This window comes from Mustela erminea, chromosome 13 (genome assembly GCF_009829155.1).
Source record: "Mustela erminea isolate mMusErm1 chromosome 13, mMusErm1.Pri, whole genome shotgun sequence".
NCBI classification, from domain to species: Eukaryota; Metazoa; Chordata; class Mammalia; order Carnivora; family Mustelidae; genus Mustela; species Mustela erminea.
The window spans coordinates 82,422,379-82,449,093 of NC_045626.1; the positions used below are offsets into that span (position 1 = coordinate 82,422,379).

A 26,715-nucleotide genomic window follows, 5' to 3' on the forward strand; every position below is an offset into this window, starting at 1 on the left:
TGCAGGCCCCGCCCCCTCCCGGCTTCCCTGCACCAGGGCCCGCATGGCGGCCGGCAGGCTCCCGGCGGCCGGACCTCGGTCCCGCACTGCCATGGCCCAGTGGAGGAAAAAGAAGGGGCTGCGGAAGCGCCGAGGCGCGGCCTCCCAAGTCCGCAGCAGCGATTCGGAGGACGGCGAGTTTGAGATCCAGGCGGAAGATGATGCCCGGACCCAGAAGGTAGGAGCGCGGGGCCAGGGCACACTTTGGAGTCCGGGCCCCAGCTCCGCGCATCGCCCCGCGGTCTCAGTTTCCGCAGGTGGGGTGTGAGCACGGCTGAGGGTGGGGAGAGGTCGGCTGCCGGGGGTCGGGGACAGGACCGCCAGCCTGAGCACGTGTCTCCGTGCGGGTCACGCCCCGGCTTCCGACTCTAGAGTCTCTACGTTCAGGGGCTCGGGCCTTCGGGCCTTCCTGGCCGGCTTTTGGTCGCGGCCCCTCATTGGCTACCTCCTGCCCATGGGGCGGGTCCTAGCGCCCTTTGGTCCAATGAAAAGTGCGGGTGCCGCGGCACTGACTTCAAGAGTTTGGGGGATTCTTGCCAGGTTGAATTGAGCGGAGGCCGGGCTCAGTGGCTTGATTCAGTGACGCCCCCAAGCCTCTGGGTAACCAATAGTAAATTAAACTCGGGTTTGCTGACAGCTTGGTATGTGCCAGGCTCCACACTAAGAACTTTCCAAGCCTTATCATTTAATCCTCATACCAGCTCCGGGAGCTAACTGCTGCCATCCTGGTTTCCCAGAGAAGGACCCTAAGGCCTAGAGAGGTTAAGGAACTTGACCAAGGCTACACAGCTTGTGAGCGGAAGAGCCGGTATTCAAACCCCTGGTTCCGGGGGGGCGTGCTTTTTCCACTACTGAGTGCCAACCATATGCAAAAGGCGGGTGTGAGCACCAAGGGGACATTATTTCCCACAGCCCTGTGCCCATCCCGTGCCTGGCACAGAGTGGGGATCGGGTAAGTAGATGAAAGAGTGGGTGTTTAGATGAAGAGAGGGATCTACGTTCCTCTAGGTCAGGGACCAGACTGAACCCCAGTGAAGCCAGTGCTTGGCATACAGTAAGTGCTCTAGAAATGTGGAGAAATTGCTAAAGCACAGGAGGGCAAGGTAGCTGGTGCCAAAGAGCCCACCGATATGGTCCAGACGAAGAGCTTTGTCCTGGTGCAGCCCTGTGTTCAAATGTGGCCCAACCTTGGACTGGCTGTGGGACTTTGGAGAGGTTGCTTAACCTCTCTGTGCGACATCTGCAGAAAGCAGAAGTTTCCACGTGCGTACAAGACAGAGGATTGTATGTGTCGCAAAGACTCATGAAAGGATTAAATTACGGTGTTCACTCGTTCTACTTATTCAGTAAATATTGCTGGGGCACCAGTGGGTTCCAGGCACTTTGTTTTCACGTGTCTAGAACAGAAGTTGGCAAACTCTTCCTGTTAAGGACCGGGTGGTAAATATTTTAGGCCTTATGGCACCATATAAAGTCATTGTCTCCTTTGTTTGATGTTTTCACAATCTTTTAAATGTATGAAATCCATTTTTAGATCACAGACCATACTAGACACGCTGTAACTCTGACCCAGACTGTTGTAGGGGCCCGCAGAGGGTCACAGAGGAGAGAACATAGACTCTGAATTCAGGGTCCAAATCCCTGCTGGCTGTGAACGTGGGCAGTCACTTCATTGCCCTGTGCCTCAGTTTCCTTCTCCATAAAATGGACAGACTAATAGTGCTTACTTCACAGGGTTGCCGTGAGGATTAAAAGTGGACGAGTTTATACGCATGCTCAGAGCGTCACCAGGCTTAGAGTGAATGCCACAAAAGTTTTAACCTTAGTATGAATTAGTGCTCCGTAAATGTTATTTCTGAGAGGAAGAGGGAACAGCTCTGTGGTCTGAGAAGGCTCCCCAGAGGAGGGGTCGGGGTTGGATATGGCTGTGCTAGGACAGGTGGGTCCTTTCCTGTCTAGGCAGGGAGGAGGCCTGCACAGGGGGAGCAGAGCTGGGAGGAGTGATGGGTCAGAAGGGGGCTCGGGAGAGGGAGACAGGGCAGCGTGGAGGAGTGTAGTCCCGTACGCGGTACGTGTTTGCTTGGCCCTCTAGAGTTTAAATTTTGAGGGCTTTGGATGACAGATCAGGATGAGGACGAGGATGAGACCACCTTTTATGTGCTGGGTGCTGTTTTAGGCCTTCTACTTGGTCCTTGTATTCTTAACACCTTCTATGAGACCCATGCTCCTGTCCGTCATCCCTGTTTCCCAGATACGGAAACAGACTCGGGGAGATTTAGTGTCTCCCCTAAGGTCTCGCAACAGGTAAGTGACAGAGACACAGAGTCAGGATTGAAACCTAGGCAGTCACTCTGCACAGCCCACTCTCTGCCCCCTACCCTGCCCTGGCCCAGTCATAGGGGAGCCCTTTAGCAGAGAGGTCACGTGATCCGGCAGAGGCCTCTTCAGCATGAATGGAGGGGCATCCGCAGCAAGACAGGCCCTCTCCCTGCCCCCAGGGGTCTGCTTGTGCCAGGCGTGATGCTGCCTCTTCCATCCTTCCTCCCAGCTGGCACCTGGCAGACCCCTGCCCACCTTCCCCACCTCGGAATGTGCCTCAGACGTGGAGCCAGACACTCGGGAGATGGTACGCGCCCAGAACAAGAAGAAGAAGAAGTCCGGAGGCTTCCAGTCCATGGGTGGGTGAGCCGGCGTCCGAGGACTTTGGGGGAGTCGCAGCAGGGGCTCACCCTGCCCTCTGTGCTCTGGTCTCTGGTACTGATGTCGGCCCAGCACCGCGGGAAGCGTTGGGTAGACGTTGGGTAGAGCAGGTAATGCAGACGCAGGGCAGCGCTGGCCCCGGAACAGGTGAGGCCGTTCGGGGTTTGACTGCACGACGGGAAAGGGGGGAAAGGGAGGAAAGGGGGGGCAGCACGTGGTATCGGGACACCTAGCTAGCGGGAAATAACGCCGAACCTCCTCTTCTTCTTCTTCTTTTTAAAGATTTTATTTTTTTTTTTAAGATTTTATTTATTTATTTGACAGAGATCACAAGTAGTCAGAGAGAGAGAGGGAAGCGGGTTCCCTGCCGAGCAGAGAGCCTGATGCGGGACTCGATCCCAGGACCCTAGGATCATGACCTGAGCTGAAGGCCGAGGTTTTTAACCCACTGAGCCACCCAGGCGCCCCGCTCTTTCTTCTTCTTTACAAATGGCGCAAAGATTTAAATATCAAAGTGAATGTTTTCATGATTTTAAAAAGAAGAAGCCCTTTCTAAGTATGATCTGAACATTGTCTGATGTGACTTTTTTTCGGTTAGATGTATGTTCACCAAAAAACACTGCAAACGGAGTTAAAATACATGCTGTATCTGGGACGTACTTGCATCCTTGGGGATGGATACAGGATTAACATCTCTAATATACAAAGAGCTTTTACAAATCAATAAGAAAAAGCTACCCTGATAGAAAATTGGGTAAAAAAATGAACAATCAACTCACAAAAGGAATGTGGACGATGAATTAATATATTAAAACTGCTAAACTTTTATCCACAATTAGAGAAAAAGCAAATAGAAACGTCCACACGTGGCTACTTTTTGCCTTCCTGGATGATAAAGATGAAGCATTGACCCAAACCCAGCTACAGTCACAGTGCTTCCTGTCCCTAGGCCTCTCATTGCCCTCCCATTGTCACAAAGCTGAGTCAGGGACAGTCTCAAAAGGCCACCTCCTCCCCCAGGCGGGGCCACGTGCCTCATTGGTCAGCACCCACACCCACACCCATTGCAGGCCCTGGCCACTTCCCACTCTTTCCTTTTAGCTATAAAAAAATTTCAAACGTATTAAAAAAATAGGAAACAGTGAGTCTCCCCTTATCCATCGCCAGTGTCTGTCCTGTTTCCTCCACAACTCCCGCTTGTCCCCAGCATCCTGGAGGAATCTGACAAGAATGGCAGACGTGCCTTCTTGGTATCCCTGAATACTTCCCACGTGACCTTACCACACCTGCAGCAGGGCCGAGACCCCAGTGGTCTCACGGTGCTGCGTGTGTGTGCAAGTGGAATCCGACTGAGGTGTACCACCCCGTCCCCAGGGGTAGGTGTGTCTCCTGAGGTTTGTTCTGTCGCCTTTCTTTTCTTCTTGCTGTTGATGTTGATGACATGGTCATCTGCCCTGGTTGGCTTTCTGTCCTGTGCTGCAGGGGCCCCCCTCCCCGTGACCATCCCTGTCTCTCTCCCAGGCTTGAGCTACCCAGTGTTCAAGGGCATCATGAAGAAGGGCTACAAAGTGCCAACACCCATCCAGAGGAAGGTACGAGACAGGACGGTTGATGGGGTTTGGGAGGAGGGGATGGCCGACTTGGCCCTCCTGTCCAGCCTCTCGACCCCCGCCCCCCCACCGGCTTCCCTCCAGACCATCCCCGTGATCCTGGACGGCAAGGACGTGGTCGCCATGGCCCGGACTGGCAGTGGCAAGACAGCCTGCTTCCTCATCCCCATGTTCGAGCGGCTCAAGACCCGCAGCGCCCAGACGGGGGCCCGTGCCCTTGTCCTCTCGCCCACCCGCGAGCTGGCCCTGCAGACCATGAAGTTCACCAAAGAGGTGTGCTGGGGCCCGGGCCGCTGGGCTGAGCTGGGGCCGGTTTGGGAGGCCGGCACAGGCTGTGTCATCTCTCTCTCTCTCTCTCTTTCTCTCCCCTTAGCTCGGCAAGTTCACAGGCCTCAGGACCGCCCTGATCCTGGGCGGGGACAAGTAAGAGCCCCCTTGCTCCGTGCGGTGGGCTGCACCCTGCAAGCGTAGCCCGGGTCTCCAGGGTGCCCGATCCCCTGAGCCTGGGCAGCTTAGGAACAATGGCGGCTTCCCTGCGTATCCCAAAAAGAAGGGCAAACGTGCAGTAAAGTAGCACAAGAATTTCCCACGCAACTCCCAGTGGGGGCTCGTGCTTGCCGGGGAGCCCGCGGTGCACAGGGTCTGCCCTCGAGCAGCTCAGCTGTACCAACTTTCACACCTATGCCTAATAGTGAGCTGTTGCACTGAAATCAGGGAGTGTTTGCAGTCACTCAGATTTGAGAACTGTAGGGTTTCCTGATGCGCTGGTCCCGTGTTTGTGGGTGGCAGACGCCATACCTGTTCTCCAGATGAGCAGACAGCACGTGATGGGCCCGGAGCCGCGGAACCTAGCCTCCTGCCCCGTCTCACAGCTTTTCCCTCACAGGGCGGCCCCTTCCTTGTTCTTCTCTCGGAATGTCACTGTGACCCGTCACTTTGGATTCTGAGAAGAATGTTTGGTTTTTAAGTGTTCCTTTGCCTGCATTGTATTTAGTTATTTGGGGAGCTCACGATGATCCGAGATACCTCCCTAGATGAGGCCAGACTCAAAATTCTGGCTCCTTCGGGTGTCCCGAGTGTTCCAGAGAAGGGCCAGAGTTAGGGCTGCGAACCTGGGGGTGTAAACAAGGACAGGGGTCCAGGCCGCCTGGAATCTTGGGGAGCTGGTGGTTCTGGGGCTAGCTGGTACCTGGTGCTGGAGGCAGAGGCAGGCTTGTGTTGGACCAGAGGGGGGTTGCAGGGAGTACCTGGGCAGAGCCCATCTCCTCGGGGAACTCTTCATGGTATCAGTCCTTCTGTGTGTTTGAACTTGTGTCTTGTCAGCACCTTTGCCCAGAACCTCTGTGATAGCCTTACCCTACCTCAGAGCCTAGGGGCAGGGTATGGGCCTCCCGTGGCCACCTGGAGAGGGAGAGGGTTTAAAGCGGCTGTTGTGTCAAGCTGACACCTCCTCTCCCCCCACCCCCCGCCCCAGGATGGAAGACCAGTTTGCTGCCCTGCACGAAAATCCCGACATGTGAGTTTGGGTTGAGGACGGCAGTCTGGGGTCTCTTCCCTGATAGCCAACTGCTGGGGAGTGTGAGGAAGGGTCTGCTGGGAGCCCTGACTGACCTGACCTGCCCACCCCCTTCCAGAATCATTGCTACCCCAGGGCGCTTGGTACACGTGGCTGTGGAGATGAACTTGAAGCTGCAGAGCATAGAGTACGTGGTGTTCGATGAGGCAGACAGGTAAGGCCACATGCACTGCCCCACACATGTGTGCCAGGGTTTACCCCGAGGCCTGGAGGAAGGGCTTGGCCGGAAGAGACCAGCGTGGCTGCACTCAAAACACTTTACCCCCACCGTGGGCCACAGACCCGAGGAACCACCAGGACTGAAGGCTGCCTGCACCCAAAGTTTTTATTTTGTGTTTGTGTATTGTATTTCATTTTAGGCCTATGGGAGGAAACAGTAAAACAACAAACACATGATTTTGTAGAAATATAAAGTAGCACAAAGCTGGGAGCAGGCTGGAGCCAGACAGTGGGATCATAACCCAGCTCTGAACTTGGGCACGTCTGAGGGTCGGTGCCTGTTGGTGGGCTCCGGACAGGGGATCCACGAGCCCACACTGGCAGGTACTGGGAGAGTCCGCACTTGGAAAGCATCCAAACCATGCCTGACGCAGAGGGAGGGCCGCTAGCATTGGCCTCGGAGCTGCGTAACTGAGAACAGACGAGGTTTTTAGGTCATCACTGCCAGGGATCAGGTGGTCACAGGTGGTCACGCAGAGAAAATGTGAGCTAGAGAGTGAGGTAAAGAGTCATATGGGGCACACACCAGCGCACATGGCAGAGAGCGCGTCTGGGGCAAGGGCGACAGGTTTGGGACTCGCTGGAATGGGAGCCGCTCACCCAATCCCTGCCCTCTGTCCCCCAGGCTTTTTGAGATGGGCTTTGCCGAGCAGCTGCAGGAAATCATCGGCCGCCTCCCCGGGGGCCACCAGACTGTTCTGTTCTCTGCCACGCTGCCCAAACTGCTGGTGGAGTTCGCCCGGGCGGGTGAGTGAGCCAGGGTGGGGCTGGGGCCACCACTGCTCAGGGGTCTGGGGGCTCGTCCTCCTGTCCCTACCCACCACCCACCCCCAACACCCTCCCTGTGCCACCCCAGGCCTCACGGAGCCTGTGCTCATCCGGCTCGATGTGGACACCAAACTCAACGAGCAGCTTAAGGTGAGGCTCCACCCGGGCCCCTTCTGGCGCCTGCAGCCGAGACCCTGTGAGCCCACCTTGGCCCCTCTCCCCGCAGACCTCCTTCTTCCTTGTGCGCGAGGACACCAAGGCTGCTGTGCTGCTCCACCTGCTGCGCACCGTGGTGCGGCCCCAGGACCAGACGGTGGTGTTTGTGGCCACGAAGCACCACGCGGAGTACCTCAGTGAGGTAGGGGGTTGGGGAAACCAACACTGGGCCACCCTCCTGGGGACCACCACCACCTCCATGGCCAGCTTGGAGCTGCAGTTCTGGATGAGGCCACCAGAGGGCAGCACCAGAGCAGGTCACTGGCCTGGCCAGGGCTGGTCCTCTTTTATTCTTTAACTTTTTGTCATAAAGATTTCCAGGGGCACCTGGGTGGCTCAGTCAGCTATGCATCTGCCTTCGGCTCAGGTCATGATGCCCGGGTCCTGGGTTCGAGCCTCACAGTGGGCTCCCTGCTCAGCGAGGAGCCTGCTTCTCCCTCTCCCTCTGACCGTCCCCTGCTTTCTGTCTGGCTCTCTCGTGTGTGCATTCTCTGTCTCTCTCTCTCTCTCAAATAAATAATAAAATCCTTAAAAAAAAAAAAAAAAAAGAATTCCAAACACATATTAACGTCAGCAAATAGCATCACGAACTGCCAAGTACTCAGTGATCGACTCATGCCTTGTCTTGATTCCTCTGACACTCTCCTACATCCTAGTTACTTTGAAGACTCTTCCCTGCCCCAATCCTGCCATTTTCTGTAGATTTTCAGTGTCCCGTGTAATTCACGTTCTAAAACGGAAGCGTCCCCTGCGAACTGGAAGCTGGGTAAAGTGTTCTGAGCTTCCGGCAGCAGCGTGGTGGAGTTTTTCCATACCTGTGCACCTGGGACCCTCGGCCTGGGGCCGTCCGGGTGCCCCAGAGGCTGCCTGGGCCCCTTGCCAGTTGTTGCCACTCCCCCGGGGCGGCCACCCCTGAGGTCTGTTATCTGAGGACACGGTTCACTGGGTTTCACATGGTTGTTGTGCATTTAACGGTGCTTTCTTTGTGCAGCTGCTGGTATCGCTGATGAATAAAACCAAAATAGTAGTTTTTAATGCGCAGTTGACACTGTCATGGAACTTCTTATGTCCCAGGCCCTGTGCTCGGCCCCTGTATGGGTGTTAACTCATTTAATCCCCATCACAAAGCCACAAAGAAGGAACTGTCGGTCTCCCCCATTCTATAGACGAGGAAAGCAAAGGCACGGAGAGGTTAGGGAACTTGCTCAAGGTCACACAGCTTGTTAGTGGCGGAGGCAGGATAAGGTTGGTGTCCTGGGCTGGCACTTCCCTCCGGGAGACCTCCGCCCGTGTCCGCAGCTGCCCCGCAGAGCTGGGATTCCGACCAGAGGTTCCTGCCCCCCCGGAACCCAGGGTCTTCCCATCCTCACAGCCCCGCCGAGGCTTGGCTCCCCCGCCCGCCTCCTGCAAGCCCTCTCACCCGTTTCCCTCCCTCTTGTCTTCACTCTGAGCAGCTGCTGACAACACAGGGGGTGAGCTGTGCCCACATCTATAGCGCCCTGGACCCGACGGCCCGCAAGATCAACCTGGCCAAGTTCACCCATGGCAAGTGCTCCACCCTCATCGTGACGGACCTGGCGGCCCGCGGCCTGGACATCCCGCTGCTGGACAACGTCATCAACTACAGCTTCCCTGCCAAGGGCAAGCTCTTCCTGCACCGCGTGGGTGAGGAGCCCGGGACCGGGCTTGGCCCAGGGTGGGAGCTGAGCGTGCAGGGCCGGCGCTCCGGGGAGAGACCTGGAGGCCTGGGGAAGGGTCTCCCAAGGTCGCGGCTCAGGGATGTGGCCCAGGCCTTCCCACAGCTTGGAGCAGCTCTGGAGGCCCCGTTCTGTTCTCTCTCTCCCTGTCCTGGGGCCCAATGGCATACTGCTTAGCCCCCTCCTCCTCATAGTCCTCTCCCGAAACTCTGTCATTTTAGTTCCTCTCCTTTAAACCTTTGCAAGGCTGAACTCTGCCTCCTGTTCACCCAGCCAGACGGCAGGGAGCGCCTGACTTTTTCGAGTCCGCACGCGGGGCCCACCTTCCTCTCTGCCCTCCCAGGCCAAGTACTCTATAATTTTTCGGGGATAAAAGTAAGGCAGCCACATAGTCGGAAAAGTGGGAAATGAGCCAAAGCACATAGAAGGCGGTAAGCCACGCGCCTGTCACTGGCGATGTGACAGTGATTGGTGCCCACCCAGCACGCCTGTCGGGCCCAGGTGTGAGCATTTTACTGGCTCTTTCCATCTTCACTACCATCCTGGGTAGCGGGTGCCAGCAGCATAGCCCCGTTTTACAGACAGAGAAACTGAGGCCAGAGAGGTTCATAACTGGCCAGGGGTCATGCAGATAGCAAAGTGGGGCAGCTGGGGTTGGAACCCCCCGCTTCATTGTCCCTCCTTACCTCCCTGCTGGCACGGCTGTCATTCTAGTGGGTCTCTTGTCACTGCTGCCTTTTGAAAAATCGTGATAAAGTATACGTAACACACAGTTACCATCTTAATCATTCTTAGGTGTACGTTCAGAGACATTAAGTACATTCATATGGTTGTGCAACAGTTAACCGCCTCCAGAACCTTCTCGTCTTTCCAAACTGAAACTCTGTTCTCATTAACACTAATACCCTGTCCTCCTTTCCCCAGCCCCAGGGAACCACCATGCTATTCTCTTTGCTTTTTTTTTTTTTTTTTAACTCAACTGTGCGTGCTTCATTTGTAAACACAAATAAGTTAAATGCACGTCCGTGAGAAAAGAATCTGGAGGGCAGGTTCCGTATGATTGAACATCGTTGAATAAGTAAATTTGGACTCCCCGTGCTGGGCCCCGGGGGAATTGCTTCCACCTTCAGTCGGGGTGTGTGGGAGGCCTCCGTCTGGGCCCCGGACTGCAGGTCTGGAGGCCTTGGCTCCCTGTTGGTTCCTGCTCGCTGTGTCCATGGCCCTGGGGAGAGCTGGCTTGCAGGTTCCTTGAGGGGCACAGAACCCCCACAAAGGGAGTTCCTCATGTGCTCTGTGACCCGCAGTGTTAGACCACCCCAAATGAATCTTACAAACCTGGTGACACTTTGTTTTTGCGAGATGCAGAAACAAGCCAAAGGTAAGGTTACACTTGGATTCACTTAACACAGAATTAGAATCACACTGGACATTCTTTCCTGTCATTTTTTTCTTGCATCAGTGTGTGTTGTTCATGTTTTCTGTTCACCATGAAACATCACTCTTTGACGGGTTGGCAAATCGGTTTGTAAAGGGCCAGATAGTAAATGCTTTAAGCTTCAAAGGCATATAATCTCCCTGATTTCTGCCATTATAGCTTGAATGCAGCCTTAGAAAATATGTAAATGAAGGAGCATGGCTGAGTGCCTATAAAACTTTATGGACACAGACAGGTCGGGGGCCAGCTCTGGTCACTGGCCACAGTTTGCCGGCCCGTTTCCTCACCTGTGTAATTCGCACCATGTGATCATCAGCTAAGCCGTTTAGCCCAGCCTCTGTCAAGTCTTTTTTTTTTTTTTTAAGATTGTATTTATTTATTTGATAGAGACACAGCGAGAGAGGGAACACCAGCAGGAGAAGTAGGACAAGGAGAAGCAGGCTTTCCACGAACAGGAAGCCCAGTGTGGGACTTGATCCCAGGACCCCGGGATCACGACCTGGGCCAAGGCAGATGCTTAACATCTGAGCCACCCAGGCGCCCCTCTGTCAAGTCTTGAAGTGGTTTCCGACTTGGGCTTGTTGCGCGCAGAGCTGCTGTAGACATTATTGAACGTGCACCTTTGGATCCTTGGTTATTTCCTCCGGGAAAATCTCCCAAAACAGGGATGCCAAAGACTTTTGATATTGATAATGAGCACATGTGGCCTCATCTTTATTTCTGCCGACTTCCCAGAGCACTGTGTGGGCTCCACGCATGTGCAGGGAACCCTAGTGACCATTGCTGCCCCTTCTCACAGTCGAGGACAGCAGCTCAGTGAGGTGTGGCCTTTGCCTGACCCGTGCCCTTGGAGTCAGGCCAGCCGGACTCATGCTGGGCTGTAGGGCCCTTTGTCTTTGCTTCAGCTTGACCTTTTTTCCCCACAGGCCGCGTGGCCCGGGCTGGCCGAAGCGGCACGGCCTACTCCTTGGTGGCCCCAGACGAGGTCCCCTATCTGCTGGACCTGCACCTGTTCCTCGGCCGCGCCCTTACCCCTGCCTGCCCCCATGAGGGGTCCTCAGGTGAGTGGAGGCCAGGGGATTAGGACAGGAGGTCCCTGGGGGTCCGCTGCAGAGCCCACGGTGCAGGCGGGGAGAGGCTCTACTGGCTCTGGGTGGAGGCAGGCCTGGATTGGACCCCAGGGCAAAAGCCCTATATTTTAAACTCAGAATTTCACATAAAAATCCGGATTTCTGATGTCTCTTGGAAAGCAGCTGGGTCTGACTGCCGAGTCTACCTTTCCCTGAGGTTGTTGCACGGGCCATCTTGGCCATGCGCCCTGGATAGAAGGGCCTCCAGGCCCACTGCACGCCCACCTTCCTTGCTTTTTTGTCTGCCTGGCCCTTGTGGGCATTTGTTTGAGACCCTGCCCTTGACTGTGTTTCTGGGACAGCCCAGGCAGGCAGAGGGAGACTGAAGTTCTCAGAACTTTCCCAGAGTCTCTGGGGTGGGACTGAATGGGGCGGGTGACGGGGATCATGGTAGCCTCCTCCTGCAGTCCTACTGTGTGTCAGGCCCTTAGTGCACCTTGTCTCCTGTGTCTATCTGAGAACACAGGAGGGTTGCTTTATAGCTGAGGCCAGGCCACTAGTCCCGTATTGCTTATTACTCAGCAGGGAGTTGGGAGCCCAGATTCAGGAAGCTGGGTGTAAATGGAGCCCGTGCACGGGGCACTCTGTGCCTTCTCTGAGCACCCCATGTGCCACATCCGGGTTCCAGAGCGCCAGGAGCACCTGCAGCTCAGCCCTTTGTCCAAATGCAGATTCTGGAGCCCTTGGCAGACCTCCTGGGTCGACACTAATTAGTGGGGGTGCGAGGGGCAGAGAGAGGGAAGGAGCCCCCACAACAGTGTCCCAGCAGAAGCCAGGCACTGGGTAGACATCTGTCGGGGGCGGCCATCCTGCACCTGCCCCAGAGCTAGCCAGCGTGGGTGGCCCCGCTCTCGAGCCAGTGCGGGGGCCGAGTCCGGACAGCACTCTGGCACGCTTCTGGGCAGGACTAAACCTCTGCTGAGCCTCATGTCCTCTTCTGTAGCGTGGGGTTGTCCGGCGGTCTCGTGGGAGAGTCAGTGGAAAGAGCAAGCTGGTGAATGGCTTGGGCTCTGCAGGTTGTACGACCTACAGCAGCTCCTCCAAGTCCGGCAAAGACAGAACACAGCTAGAGGGGTTCTTCCCGAAAACAGGCAGCCACTGTGGACACATGGTTGAACTCTTTCAGCTGGCCGGCCAGAACCGCGGCTCCATCCCTGGGGACGATGTGATTTGGGGCCAGGGCGGGGAGGGACGGCTGCAGGCAGGGGGCCAGGCCGCAAGGCCTCCGACGGGCTCCGTGTGTGGCTGGCAGGCGCGGGCAGCGTGGACGGCGTGCTGGGCCGGGTGCCGCAGAGCGTGGTAGACGACGAGGAGAGCAGCCTGCGGGGCACCCTGGCGGCGTCGCTGGAGCTGCGGGGCCTGGGCCGGGTGGCCGACAACGCCCAGCAGCAGTACGTGCGCTCCCGGCCCGCGGCCTCGCCCGAGTCCATCAAGAGGGCGAAGGAGCTGGACCTCGCGGGGCTGGGCCTGCACCCCCTCTTCAGTGAGTCCCCGCGTGAGGGGTTTGGGACAGTGCGCTGCGGGTGGGCCCCGCAGAGCCTCCCCAGCCTCATGCCGCCTCCCCGTCCCCACCAGGCTCGCGCTTCGAGGAGAGGGAGCTGCAGCGGCTGAAGCTGGTGGACAGCATCAAGAACTACCGCTCACGGGCGGTGAGTAAGGGGGTGGGAGAGCCCGCGGGGGCCGGCGTCCCGGAGGCTGCTATGGAGCCAGGACTGTGGCCAAGCTCCTGACCCCAAGCCAGACCCCAGTGGGGCTTTTCCTCTGAGCTTGCGGCTCTGCCCCCCTCAGCATCTCTAGACATGCCCCTTGTTCTGGAACTGTCCCTGCTAGTCTGCAGCGGGTACCCTGTGTGGTAGCCATTTCCTGCCACTTCCAGAGAGGGGGTGACATGTGTTGGGCCTGTCAGTGTCCTCCAGCTGGCTTTTAGTCACCTTTCCTGCCCTCTTGACTCACACTGGGCACCCCACCGGGGTGCCAGGTAAACCAGGCTCAAAATGCCACTCTCACTTGTCCCCGCTATGTGACCTCGGGTTGGTGACTTGCTCTCTCTGGGCCTCCTTTCTAATGGGGAAATGCAGGTAACCAGAGTACCAACCTCACAGAGTTGGAAGGACCCGGGGAGGAATGCCGCAGAGAGCCCACCAGGCTGCTGAGGGCAGGGCTGGGTAGGAGGCCACTGGGGGAAGAAACGGTACATTCCCTCTGCAGACCATCTTTGAGATCAACGCCTCCAGCCGGGACCCGAGCAGCCAGGTGATGCGTGCCAAGCGGCAAAAGGACCGCAAGGCCATCGCCAGCTTCCAGCAGGGGCGGCAGGGGCGGCAGGAGGACACAGCTGGCCCAGCCCCCAGCTGCCCGGCATCCCAGGAAGAGAAGCCCGAGGAGGAGGTGGAGGAGGAGGAGGAAGAGGCAGCAGGAGAGAGTGTGGAGGTACTGCTCCCACCTCTAACCGCCCCCTGCCCCCGGCCCAGCCTCTACCCCCAGGCCCAGTCTCTGAGGTCTACCAGGACGTTCCTCTCATATTTGATTTGCACCGAGGGCTCAGTAGCCAAAACATACAGGTTAAAATTTCCTGGACTAGTCCATAGTATACAGAGCAAGGCCAGGCCCAGAGAGGGGCAGGGCCTTGCCTTGGTCACACAGCCTGAGGGACCAGCCTGGGGCCGGAAAGGGGTCTTGCCCCAGCTGGCCCCCAGCTTCCTCCTCTTATACCCGGCCGGCTCTTCTGGTGCCGAGGTCGTCCTACAGTGCAGACCAGGAAACAGGGCACAGATAGAAGTATCAGACTTTTATTTTTATTTATTTGTTTTCTTTTAAAGATTTTATTTATTTGTTTAACAGAGAGAGAGAGACAACAAGAGAGGGAACACAACCAGGGGAAGTGGGAGAGGGAGAAGCAGGCTTCCCACTGAGCAGGGAGCCCGATGGGGCGCTCTATCCCAGGAACCCGGGATCACGACCCGAGCTGAAGGCAGACACTTAATGATGGAACCATCCAGGCACCCGGAAGTATCAAAGTTTTAAAGTCCCGGAAGCTGCTGGCCCTTAACTCTAGCCGGATTGGCGGGTGAAAGGCCAGTGGCTTCCCTGGGGGGCGGCAGGTGTGACACTGGTGTCCATCTGCCAGGATGTCTTCACGGAGGTCATGGGCCGGAAGCGGCCACAGCCGGGACCTGACCGGGGAGCCAAGAGGCGGAGGGAGGAGGCCCGGCATCGGGACCAGGAGTTCTACATCCCCTACCGGCCCAAGGACTTCGATAGTGAGCGGGGGTGAGTGGCTGGTCCTGGGGTCAGGCAGATGGGGCCTGATGGGCGCCGCACTGACTCTGTGGCATGTCCCCCCCCTTTGCCTGCAGCCTGAGCATTGGTGGGGACGGGGGCGCATTCGAACAGCAGGTGGCTGGTGCTGTCCTGGACCTGATGGGGGACGAAGCCCAGAACCTGACCAGAGGCCGGCAGCAGCTGAAGTGGTGAGCCAGCAATCCAGTTAGCGAGCACACGCCCCCTGTGGTCCCACACAGGAGGCAGGTGGGCTCCCATTTGCTCCCCCAGAGCAGGAAGGATCACCCCCTCACATTCGATTGTGTGCAGTGTGGACTGTGAGCCCTTCCGTGTCATCCCACGTGCTCGTGCACGGCAAGGACACTGACCCCATCACCCCCACACCACAGCCTGTGCCCGTGATTTGATCGTACACAGTAGGGATATGGGTCCATCTGTCCTTCCTGCCGGCTCGTCTTTCTCGACAGAGCTCATGACCCATCTCTCCCATTTGGACTCTGGTTTGAGAGAAATGGCGTGACTCAACCCAGGGTCACCAAGCCAGGAGGTGGCAGAGTAGGATTGGTACCTCACTGGGCCCCTAACCCTGATCCAGGGACCCCAATTCCCAGGGACCCCCCACACCATCTTTTGAGACCTGGGCTGCTAGGAAAAGGTGAGGAGGGGCAGGGAATGGGCCTTAATTGAGCACTTGCTGTATGCTAGACATGGGCCAGCTGCCTCCCTTGTGAGGGTGGGGAAGGGTGGGGCAAAGGAAAGTAGGCTGCGCCAGGCCACCTCCTTCCACATCAGCTCTCCCAACTCCATCTCCTGCAGGGACCGGAAGAAGAAGCGCTTTGTGGGACAGTCAGGACAGGAGGACAAGAAAAAGATCAAGACAGAGAGCGGCCGCTACATCAGCAGCTCCTATAAACGGGACCTGTATCCGGAGGGGCGGGGCCTGGGGGCGGGGCGAGCAGCCCCTAGAGGCGGGCGCGGGTTGGGGGTGGGGGGGGACAGGGGAGCCTCTCTCATTGGGTACTCTGGATGTGGGGGCGGGGCTGAGCGTCTCCTGTTGCCCCGCCCCCAGAGGTGGTACAGGTATCTGCTGGAGGGGGTGCAGGACCTACTTCCCGCCCAGGGGTATCTAGGGCATTATGGTCCCGCACGTAGTCTCCTTAACTCGGCGCCCCAGCTACCAGAAGTGGAAACAGAAACAGAAAATCGATGATCGGGACTCAGAAGACGAAGGAACGTCCCAGCAGCGAGGCCCAGAGCGAAGAGGTGGGAAGCGCGGAAGAGGCCAAGGTAGGATGGTCCTCAGAGCAGGTTGGCAAGTGTCCATTGGATCATCCCGGCCTTGGTTCTCTCTGTGAGGCTGAGTGGGATGTGAACGGGCTCTGTCCGCTCCCCTCAGCGTCTGTCCTCTCTGGTTAGGTCTCTTACATTTCTTCCTCTGTCTCTGTCTCGGGTTTTCTCAGAAGCTTCCTCTCTGTCACTCTCTGTCCCTCTCTCTTGCTGGGTCCCTGGTCCTCTCTTCCTCTCTGACGGGCATCGCTGCTCCTGCTCCTCTCGGCCGCCTTCTCCTCCTTCTGCCTTTGTTTCCTTTTCTTCCCATCTCAGACTTTCTGTCTCCATCTGTCCCCCTCGTCATGTCATTTTTTGTTTCCTTTCTTCCTCTGTCTCTCCCTCATCATATCTCTCCCTCTCTCTGCACAGGCATCTCTGTCTTTGGTCTCTCCTTCCCTGTCTCTCTGTGCTCTCTTTTCCCTCTTGGTGTCTCTGTCTGTCTCCATCTCTCTATGCCTCTGTGCACGTGCCCCTGCCTCCCCTGGGCCCCTCACCCCTCACCCCTCATGGCTCGGCTCCCGGTGTTAGCCACTGCTCTGGGTCTGACTGTGGGCTCAGGAAGGAACAGCCATTCTCCCTCTGTGCTTTGTCCTCCTTGGGGGTGATGGGTCCCTGTGAGGCACCCCGGCCCCTGTGGAGACATCTGGGGCCGCCGTAATGATCATCTGTGTGGAAGCCCTGAAAAGGTCACTCTTACAGGTGGGGAGGAGCCAGACAGGGAGAGGGAACATGGTAGAGCAGGGGAACCTAGGGTTTAGTGGGGAGCCAGGGAGGCAGGAGTGGGGGGAGGTGCCCTTCTAGATCCCTGGGAGAGCAGGCTGAGGTGGGGCCATGATGTCTACTGCTGCCGCTGTGTGACCTGGGGCCCAGCCCTTCCCCTCTCTGGCCTTCTCTGCCCACTCTCCTGCCCAAGGAAGTTAAGCTAACGGCCGAGAGCATGCGGTCTGTGGAAATAGGGATTGGAGTCTGTCTCAGTCAGTGCTGGGTCCGCGGTACCAAGCATAGGGCTCATGCTCAGTAAATCTCCATCGAATGGTCTGTAATCATGATAGTGCACTTGGGAGGCCCTTACTGTGGGCTGGCTCCCGTCCCCCGCACTTTATACACCTCCTCCTCAACCGATTCCTCGTTGGGACCCATGAGTCCCATAATTCACAGCGGGGAACGGAGGCTCAGAGTCTGAGAGGTCACAGCTGGGACTTGGACCCCATAGGTGTGGGCTCAAGGGTCCATGCTGTTGATCACGGCAGCAGACTGTGGAAGCTTTATTGAGCACCTACAGTGAGCCAGACCCTGGGGCCACACCAGTGAACCCAGAATGGGTGGGAGTGGGGGAGAAGGTCTGGAGGCTTCCGGGAAGAGGAGGCCCTAGGAGTAGACCGGAAGGCTGAGCTCCCTGCATTCCCAACAGGTGCATCCCAGCCCTGCAGCCCGGGCGCTCCCGCAGGCCGCGTGCGCTCAGAGCTCAAGACCAAGCAGCAGATCCTGAAGCAGAGGCGCCGGGCGGAGAAGTTGCGCTTCCTGCAGCGAGGGGGCCTGAAGCAGCTGTCCGCCCGCAACCGGCGCCGAGCCCAGGAGCTGCAGAGGGGCGCCTTTGGCCGGGGTACCCACACCAAGAAGGGCAAGATGAGGAAGAGGATGTAAGGCAGTTGACCCTGCCCCATGGCTCCTCGCGTGCTGCAGGGGTGCACGTCAGTAGATGTTCCCGAGTGCCACCGTGTGCCTGGCCCTGGGCCAGCCGCTGGCGGAGCTCCCTGCAGGAGAGGGGTGCTGTCAGGCCACCCGGGGCCGCGGCCGCCTCTGCCCAAGGTGGAGCCATTCACACTCGGTCTTCAAGGATGCACGGGGGGTTGCCAGCCGTGTCGGGGTGGCCAAAACCCAAGTTGACCACTCAGCTGCTGCTGCTTCCATGTGTTCTGGGTGGTTCACGAGTTCAGAGGTGGTGGCCACATGGGGCGAAGCCCTGAGTGCCTAAGGCCTGGTGATGTATTTTTAATGTAATAAACCTTTATTAAGCATCTCGAGCGGACTGGGAGTGCAGTCTACCACGGAGCCGGAAGGGGCAGACCCAGCTATGAAAGCCCCAGCTACTGTGGCCAAAAGTCAAGAGAGTGGTGACTCGGGGTGGGAGGTGGGGTGTGCCGCAGAGGGCTCAGCAGCTCCTCCTCTGGCTGTGAAGGGGACTCACATGGCCCCCACCACACCCACAGGTCAGAACCTGTCCTGGCCTCCACCCTCTGAGCCCTGTGCTCTCCAGCCCCAATGTGGGGTCCTGGGAAGGTTAAGGACAGCCTCCAGCAGTTGGATTCTCAGGCCACGGATCCACAACAGAGGAGGCCTTGTGATGGGTGCCCCACTTGTGGGTGCTTGCTGTGTGGCCCCCGTGCTGGTCCTATTTTACTTTACTTACCAAAGACTCTTCTAGAATTTACCAGAATTTGCATCAGGCTTCATTTCAAACCCCTGACACACATCAGCTTGTTTAATGCCCTGATTGCCCTGGGAGGGAGGATCTGGTCCCAGGCCATGTGGTGGATGACAGATTGGTGCCCACCGTGTGGCCCACATTTATTTAGTACTTGCTGTATGCCCGTCCTGTACTCCCCACAGCAGTCTGAGCGGACACAGCCCCCTCCCATCTCTCAGGTGAGGACCTCTTAGCACACACCCTGCAGGAAATGTGCACTTCCTTTCAGGGTCGGGGGGCGGGGGCGGCCACCCTGTCCCCCTGCTTACCTGGATCAGGGCTGGGAGGCAGGTGTGGGCTCGGCCTGACGAAGACTGGCCAGCATGGCGGAGAGGTCCAGGATGAACAGCTTCACCTGTGGGTCCCCAACACAGCCAGTCACATCCCAGCCCCCGAGTGTCCAGTTCCACCATGTCCCCAACACAGGATGCTGCAGAGCACGGGTTGGGGATGGAAGCCCCTATTAAAAGTGATGGCAGTGGTTCCCAGGGGCCAGCCAACCTGCCCTAGACTGTTCTGGGTCCTTCGGGCCTCCGTCCAAGCCTCCTGAATGGCCTGTGAGCAGACACTCTCAGTTTTCCTACCTGGTTATCACCTGCATTATAATTAAATGAGTATTTTCACTTCCCTTGATTCATTTTCCCCCCTTTGAATCGGATCAGCCATATTCATTGGTGTTTGACCTGCTCTCGTCCCCATGGGTTAACCTCCCATATTTCCTTTTAAGTCACTTATTTATTGATAATGAATTTAATGTCCACTGCCAAGAGCCGGAACTTAGCCGGAGGCCAACTTACCCTTGGGCTCTCCCTTCCCCTTTGTCACACTTGAAAAGGAAAACATTTCTAACAAAAACAGAATCAAGTTACCCCCTGTCACAAGCGGAGGGGCAGTGGAAAAACACAAGGCACAAGAAGCCCAGCTGACTCTTGCACTCCGCTGTTGCCTGGAGGGAGCATGAGGCCCGGGCCCAGGGAGCACCACAGGGGTTAAAGGCACACTCACTCGCCCTATCTCCTTGGTAGGATCAGGGTCCGTTGAAAAGGGACAGGCTTTTGCCTGTTCCATCCTCCTGAGCCTCTGTCCCTCCTGGAGTCATCTCGTGGAGCTCAGGGTGGCGGGCCACACTTGAGAGAACAGTGGTGTCCACAGACCCATCCCACTCAGCCCGTGGCACAAAGGTAGGCTCCCGGAGCCCGAGTTCTCTGTGTCTGGTTGGGATCCGGTGTGTGGGGTGCAGGACAGGAGTGGCAGGGGCAGCTGGACCTTTCATATTTCTTCCACTGAAAGGGACCGTGCTTTGGGGCCCCATTAGAAGCCACGGAGGCATCTGAAGTCAGAACCACCCCACCCCCTTGCCATTGTAAACCATGTCACATGTTCTACAGCCTTGCAAACCTGAATGACTTGGTGCATGGTGACATCTGTGATGCATTTCTGCAGAAAGACAGACAAGGACCAGCCCCATCTCTCCCTCCCTAGGGAAGCTGCGGCCCGTCCATGCAGGGAGCAAGAGGGTCAGGGGTTAATTAAAGGTGAATCTCCATCTGGTTTCTCATCAATGTTGCCACTTGTTTGTGCTTTTTGACCCTGGGACAAAGGACAGACTCTTGCCATGAACGTGTGCGTGGTCAGTACACACCCCCAGCCCCTGGGCACAGGTGAGAGCACTGAGACCCAGAGAGGAGCATGACTTCCTTGTGGCCACGGAGCAGATGCCCCTCGGAGCCAAGACCCAACCCAGGCCTCCTTGGCAGGGGTCCCAGGAGGCCACCGAGCCCACCTCTGGAGTGCCGGCAGCTTGGCTCACAGAGAATCATGCTTAACCCAGCGTAGGTGAGGTTCCTGAGGTTTTGGGGGTGGGACGGGCCAGAAGAGGGAGCGCACCTGCTCTAGCTGCCCCTCGGTGTCCTCGATGGCCAGGGCGGGGGGCTGCGCCTTGTGTTGGCACACCAGCTGGAACAGGTTCAGCGCAGCCATTCTGCTGCGGCCCAGGACAAGGGTCTTCTCAGCCGCTGTGTTCTGGATCTGAATCCACTTGGATTCCTGAAGAACACCCCGCCCCCTTTCCAGATCAGGGTTGGAGCTTGCTGAGGAGGGCTGGGGCCTGTCCAATTCTCTCCAGGGGTGCAGAGGCGCCTCCGGGGGAGGAAAGCAGGCACAGGGGTCAGGATCTGCTGGGCCAGGCCCCCGGTGCCCTAAAGCGCTTTCTGATGCTTGCCCCTGCCCGTTAGCGCCGCTGCCCGTCCGGGGTAAGCATCGGGCCTTCTGATCTTAGGAACCCTGGCACTCGTCTGGGGCGATGGGCGACTGGGGCCCCGGTGGGCGCCTCCTCCCGGCAGGGCCGTACCCAGCTCAGCGTTCGCTCCCTCGCAGCCTCCAGGCGCTCCAGCAGCTGCGCTCGCCGCTGGCTCTGCCCCAGCAGCTCGTCCTGCCCCGCGTCCCGCAGCCTCTGCAGCCGCGCGCGGGCCTCCTCCAGCTCCGCCTGCCGCTGGCGCTCCGTGAGCCTCAGCGCCGCCTGCATATCGGCCAGGCCGTCGAAGCGCGCCACCAGCTCCGGGACGTCCTGGAACTGGGGTGGGGTCAAGATGGGGTCCCCACGCCGCCTGGCTCTCGGGCGCTTCCTCCTCGGTTAGCCCATGTGCCGAAGGAGGGCATCACACAGCGCCTACCCCAGAAATGAGGGCTCGTCCCGCCCCTCCCCACTCCAGCATTAAGCCTAGCCCAGCCTCACTCCCATGATTGTTCCGTTCAACTGGTATTGAGTGCCTGGATACACCCCCTCCCGCCTTCGCCTGTGTGTCCCTGAGTGCAAGTTACCATTGTGAGCCTCGGTTTCCCCATTTATAAGATGCGGTAGACAAGAGCACGACTCACTTCACCGGGCTTTGGGGAGAATTCAAGAACAAACTTTGTCCCCAGGCATACAGCCAGTGCTCAATAAGTGGTGATTCCTGGCATACAGTCAGCATTCCAGTAGTGCATACCCGGAAAGCCGTCCCAGAGGCTACCCGACGCTGCGCGGTGGCGCCGAGCCCCAAAACCTCCTGCAGGGCCCTCACCTCCGGCAGCTGCTCCAACACTTGGCCCAGCAGGCGCGCGCAGGGCTCCAGGCGCTCCACCCGGCGCTGCAATCGCGCGCGCTCCCGCTGCAGCTCCTCCAGCTGGACCCTAAGCCGTTGTGCCTCGGCCTCCTGGCGGCTCGCCTGCAGCCGCTCCTCTGCCGCCCTGTGCAGCGCGCGGCTGCGCCGGGCCTCGGTGTCCTGGGGAGGCGGACAGAAAGGAGGCGACTGCCCTCACGACTGGGGAGCCCACGGGGCTCACCGCTTCTACCCGCCCCAACACCCGAACGCGGCGCGGGAGGTAGCATACAGATGGCCTGTGGGCAGACTCAGCCAGGATCTCTGATTTTGGTCCCTCACTTACCCCTGTGTTTTTTAAAAAACTCAAATGCCTCAGGCAGTGCGTGCATATTTCCTACTACTCCCTCTTGTATTAGTAAGCCCATTATTTATTTTAAATTTTTAAAAGATGCTTATTTTTTTAAAAGATTTTATTTATTTATTTGACAGAAATCACAAGTAGGCAGAGAGGCAGGCGGGGGCGGGGGGGCGGGGCAGACTCCCCGCCAAACAGAGAGCCTGATGTGGGGCTTGATCCCAGGGCTCTGGGATCATGACCTGAGCGGAAGGCAGAGGCTTTAACCCACTGAGCCATCCACGCGCCCCAGTAAGCCCACTTAAAAAAAAAAAATTGTTTATTAATTTGAGAAGAGAGTAAGCGAGTCAAAGAGAGCATAAGTTGGTAGAGGGGCAGGGGGAGAGAGAGAGAGAAGCAGACTCCCTGCTGAGCAGAGAGCCAGACGTGGGGCTCAAGTTGGGGCTGGATCCCAAGACCCTGGGCTCAGGTCATGAGCAGACACTTAACCAACTGAGCTGCTCAGGGGCCCCCAATAAGCCCACTTTTAAAATTCACATGCAGGTCTGGCCCCGACAGGATGGTGACTTTGTGACCCGATGAACTGCCTCCCCTCCCCCAGCCATATCCACCCACCTGCAAGAACTTGTCAAAGTGGACAAAAGATCCCTTCAGCTCCCGCTCCTTCTGTTCCAACTGTTCCCGGCGCTGTTTCTGGGCTGCCGTCAAAGCCTGGAACACCTGGGGAGAGGTGAGGGGTGGGTTTCTGTGTGTGTTTGGGGGTTCAAGTTATATAGCACCTTCGGGTTCCTACTTCTGTCATCTGTTGTCCCTGATCTAGTCCCTACACCTCTGCTCAAATCCACCTAATGCTGCTACCATGCATGATGAAGCCTGAATGACCCTGCATGCCACCGTCCCTGTCCTTCCTTCTGGTCTCATTTTACCCCTTTCCTCTGACACTGTCTTCTAGACACTCGTCCTCCTGTGTTTTGTCCTTGTCTTCCAATCTTTGTATGCGCCCTTTCCTCTGCAGGCTTCTCCCCACCTCACCCAAACCCCCCTTCTGCGGGATAAGCTGATTTGCCATTTGCCCATCCCTAGACATTACTTCCTTCAGGAAGCCCCCCCTGACCACCCTTGGTGGAGATAGGGACTTCCTCTCGGTTCCCACAACCTTCTCAGTGCGTCCCCACCTGGACATGTGTCTCCTTTAGATGGTGAATCCCACAGAGGGGGACCGTGGTGAGACTTCTAGATCCCAGTGCCGTATCGTGCACATAGTAGGTGCTCAGTGAGCACTTTTGTGCATCAGCTGATCTCACTTGATCATTGATAGGAAACCCAAGCTCAGAGTGGTGAAAGGACCCGTCTAAGACTCTGTAGCTAGTAAGTTAGCTGCATTATTTCCCAACCCCTGCTCACCACCTTTTTTTTTCTTTTTCTTTTTTGCCCAGGGTTCGAAAAAGTCTCAGGGACTGCAGTGGAGGCTCACCTCCTTCTGGGCCTGCAGGTCCCGGTCCGCATCCATCAGCTCTTGCCTCTTCTCCAGGAGGCGCAGCACCGGCGGGATGTGGTCCACATTGTGCTCCAGGATCTTCCTGGAGGGGCTCCAAGGGGGAGATGGGAATGAAGGAGGCAAGAGTCAGGGCCCCCAAACCCCCCTCTAGTGCTTGAAATGCCCCCATGAGCCATATACTAGTTGTTGAGTTGTTCATTCATTCAACATATCGTACAGAGCAACTACTCTGCCGGGCACCTTTCTAGGCACGGGGCGGGGGGAGGCAGTGCAAAATCCCCACCTTCCAGAAGCTGGCATTCTGCTGGGGTGGGGGTACAGGAAATAAAGCTAACAGATAATAAATAAGGCCAGGGCATGGTAGGTGTCTGATGAAGTATTAAGCAGGCAAAAGGAAGTCTTTCAATGGAGAGGTGAAAAAGTCTCTCCGAGGAGACCCTGAGGTCACCCGGGCAGAGACCCGTGGGGGCAAGAGGAGGTCAGCACGTGGATACCTGCAGGGAACGGCCAATGCCAAGGCCTCAAGAGAAGGACTTTGGATTGTAGAAGGCTCTCGAGGCTGCAGTGGGGGCCGAGAACCATAGGAGAGGCAGGGCAGCTGCAGGAGATGGTGAAGGGGTTCTGGGATAACAGAGAGACAGTGTGGGTCTGGTCAGGTGGTCGTAGGGGAGAGGCGAGGAGTGCGGTCACGCTCAGTTTGAGAGCAGAGTTGATGCCGTGACCCAGGGCGGGGTTGAGAAAGGAGATAAGGGGAGTTCCAGGTGAACTGGAAGGAGGGGGTGGTGGAGGGCTGAATGGGGTGCAGAGATCAGCTACTTGCTGTGGCCAAGCTGTGGCCCTAGACCTCCCTGCGAGGGCTCCAGGAGGGGGCTGGGATCTGGAGTCTTGCGGGGGTGTGTGTGTTGGGCGGTGGGAGGGGTTGCGCACAGCCCTACACCGTGGCTGTGTAGACAACCGAAGGGATGCTTGAACATTCTGTTCAGCAGGGCGGTCCCCGCACCGGTCCCGACTCTGGAGCTGAGCTTGGGACTCTCAGCCGCTGCGGAACACAAAGGAGGTACCCCACAAGCTTCCTCCACTCCTCCTTGTACATGCAGAGTTTGCAGGGAGAGCAGAGCAGGAGTTCACAGAATTCCTTTCCCCCTCGGTCCAAAGGATTTAATCTCAACTGGATGTCCGCCAGGGGTGGGGATCAGGAACAGAGGAGAAGCCTGGGCTGCTAGCTCTGCCCTAACTAGCCCAGAGGCCACTTTCCTCTGAGCCTCAGTTGCTTCTTCTGTGAAGTGGGGACAGTAATACGCCACCAGGAACCGCCCAAGGAAGCTGTGCGACACAGGCAAGGGGAAGGCATGGGTCATCCCACCAGCTTCTGTCCCCTTCCACCCTTTCCCCCACAGTTCCATTCCGAAGCACTCACTCGGGCACTTTCTCTTGCAAGGCCAGTCGGAAATATTCCTCCCAGGGCACGTCCATTCTCCCTGCAGTGGTCCCGGGGCTTCCTTTCCACAAAGCAGGAGTCTTGCGCTCGCTCAGAAGGCCCTGGGGGTTTGGGGTTGAGGGCAGCGTGGCAGCGAGCTCTTGTACTCCAAGAAGGCAGCCACCTAGCAGGCCCCGGTTGCTGGGGCAACCAACCACACAACATTCCGTTGCCTGCTTGAGACCGGGGGCATCCATCCTGGGAGGGAGGGAGCGAGGTGCGGGGGCAGCCGGAAAGGGAGCGCGCTCTGCCCATCCCAGAGAGGGCTTTAACTCCCAATCTAAACTGGGGTGCGGTGAGAAGGAGGTGGGTCCCTCCGTGCGCCGTGCCTGGTCAAGCTTCTTCCTGGCTGGGTGGGATAGCACGCCTCTATCGTGGCTGCACGCTCAGTTGTCTATTCAAAAGAATAATTATTGGGCACCTACTGTTTGCCAGGTCCGGAGCAGGGTGCTGAGGGCCTACTGTGTTGCAGCTCTTTGAGGGTCAACACCCTTTGCTGGGGATGGGGCTACCCTGGCCAAGTCTCAGGGAACCCCCTAGCCCGGTTAGGGAGAGCTCGGTACCTTCCAGCGGAGACCGGCTTGGAAGGGGCCCATCATCCAGATCTGGAGGATACCGGAGGGAGGAGCTGACACACTTTGGGCAACAAGAGTTACTAAGCGCTCTCTATATAATATCAATTTAATTCTTAAAACAGTACTCCAGGGAACGGTATTAGGGAAAAATGCCCAGAGTAATACCCCTGGGTCCTCCACCCAGAAATAACACACGCTAGCATCTTCTCGTCTTTGCTTTCTATTATTTTAGTTTCCAGTTTAAATAATTTTTTCATGTAAAGAACTGCATTTTCTTATCGTAGAAAAACACTATTAGCAAAAAAACACACCTATACTTATAATCCCTAAATCGCTAAAAACAACTCCTAAGCATTTTGTTAGAGCATATTTTTAGAAAGGAGCTAAAATAATATACATTTTCCCTTTGAGGACATTGCATTAAATTGCAAATACCACCTTCTACAGAAATCAATGTGAAGTTATAAGATACATGACCTAATATTTTCTTACTTAAAAACATTGAGGTATAATTTACATACCGTAAACTTCCTATTTTCTTTCACATACAGTTCTGTGAGTTTTAGTAAATGCGCAGAGTCGTGTAACCACCACCAGGGCCAAGACACAAAATGCTTCCCTCACCCCCTGCCGTCCCCACCCCCTGCCGTCCCCATGCTCCATAACCAACCTTCGTTCCCACCCCAGCCCCTGGTAACCACACTGACCCGTTCTCTGTCCCAGTGGGTGTGCCTTTTCCAGAATATCAGAAATGGAATTCTCTGCTTTGTGGCCGCTGGAGTCTGACTTCTGTAACCCAGAAGCGTTCATCTGAGATTCATTCGCGTCCACATGTGTACCCGTATTTCATTCTTTTCCACTGTAGAGTAGTATTTGATTTTACATCCTGGTCTCATTAGTCAGCCCCCTGCTGGGTCATCTCTTGTTCCGCGCGATTACAAATAGAGCCTGTGTTCATGTACAGTTTTTTGTGTGAACATAAGCTTTCGTTCTGCTCCATGTAAGTACATAGGAGTAAGCTTGCTGAGTCATATGGTAAGTCTGTGTCTAATTGTATAAAAAACAGCAAACTTTTTCCAAGTGTACTTTTTTCAAGTGTACACTTTTTCCAAGTGTACCATTTTTGTATTCACGCCAGCAAAGCATGAGCAGTCTCATCGCTGCTCTGTAGCCTTGCCAGCGGTTGGTACTGGTGTGATTCTTGAACGTCATTCTAATAGACGTGTAGCTCCTGGAAGACTTTTTTGTTCAGAGACCCT

The 26,715-nt window shown here is 56.8% G+C and overlaps 2 protein-coding genes across 3 annotated transcripts; one reads left to right on the forward strand and one right to left on the reverse strand.

The window, feature by feature from the left end:
• Positions 1 to 18,025, forward strand: DDX54 (DEAD-box helicase 54). The gene is made up of 21 exons (XM_032310588.1): positions 1 to 217; positions 2,588 to 2,717; positions 4,261 to 4,331; positions 4,434 to 4,622; positions 4,723 to 4,772; positions 5,824 to 5,865; positions 5,984 to 6,079; positions 6,770 to 6,891; positions 7,001 to 7,062; positions 7,139 to 7,270; positions 8,583 to 8,793; positions 11,187 to 11,321; positions 12,643 to 12,873; positions 12,966 to 13,039; positions 13,599 to 13,820; positions 14,518 to 14,660; positions 14,747 to 14,860; positions 15,489 to 15,593; positions 15,847 to 15,959; positions 17,339 to 17,341; positions 17,413 to 18,025. Exons 1-21 carry the CDS (start codon positions 44 to 46, stop codon positions 17,643 to 17,645), a joined length of 2,652 nt encoding a protein of 883 aa, XP_032166479.1. The 5' UTR covers positions 1 to 43; the 3' UTR covers positions 17,646 to 18,025.
• Positions 17,895 to 25,109, reverse strand: CFAP73 (cilia and flagella associated protein 73). Of its 2 annotated transcripts, none has more exons than XM_032310601.1 (8): positions 24,822 to 25,109; positions 23,381 to 23,486; positions 22,522 to 22,626; positions 21,531 to 21,731; positions 20,819 to 21,040; positions 20,356 to 20,514; positions 18,738 to 18,823; positions 17,895 to 17,979 (listed from the first exon to the last, which is right to left on the reverse strand). In XM_032310601.1, exons 1-7 carry the CDS (start codon positions 25,076 to 25,078, stop codon positions 18,743 to 18,745), a joined length of 1,131 nt encoding a protein of 376 aa, XP_032166492.1. In that variant the 5' UTR covers positions 25,079 to 25,109; the 3' UTR covers positions 17,895 to 17,979; positions 18,738 to 18,742. The 2 variants fall into 2 exon arrangements, with proteins under 2 accessions (XP_032166492.1, XP_032166491.1); XM_032310600.1 differs by having other exon boundaries at positions 23,381 to 23,495.
• Positions 25,110 to 26,715: the final 1,606 nt, after the last annotated feature.

Coding starts and splice junctions, on each gene's coding strand:
- DDX54 (XM_032310588.1), top strand. CDS start 44: ATGGCGGCCGGCAGGCTCCCGGCGGCCGGACCTCGGTCCCGCACTGCC. Junction 7,063..7,138: donor AACTCAACGAGCAGCTTAAG/GTGAGGCTCCAC, acceptor CTCTCCCCGCAG/ACCTCCTTCTTCCTTGTGCG. Junction 8,794..11,186: donor GCTCTTCCTGCACCGCGTGG/GTGAGGAGCCCG, acceptor TTTTCCCCACAG/GCCGCGTGGCCCGGGCTGGC.
- CFAP73 (XM_032310600.1), bottom strand. CDS start 25,078: ATGGATGCCCCCGGTCTCAAGCAGGCAACGGAATGTTGTGTGGTTGGT. Junction 21,041..21,530: donor TGTTGGAGCAGCTGCCGGAG/GTGAGGGCCCTG, acceptor ACCCCACCCCAG/TTCCAGGACGTCCCGGAGCT. Junction 20,515..20,818: donor GGGAGCGAACGCTGAGCTGG/GTACGGCCCTGC, acceptor GGTGTTCTTCAG/GAATCCAAGTGGATTCAGAT.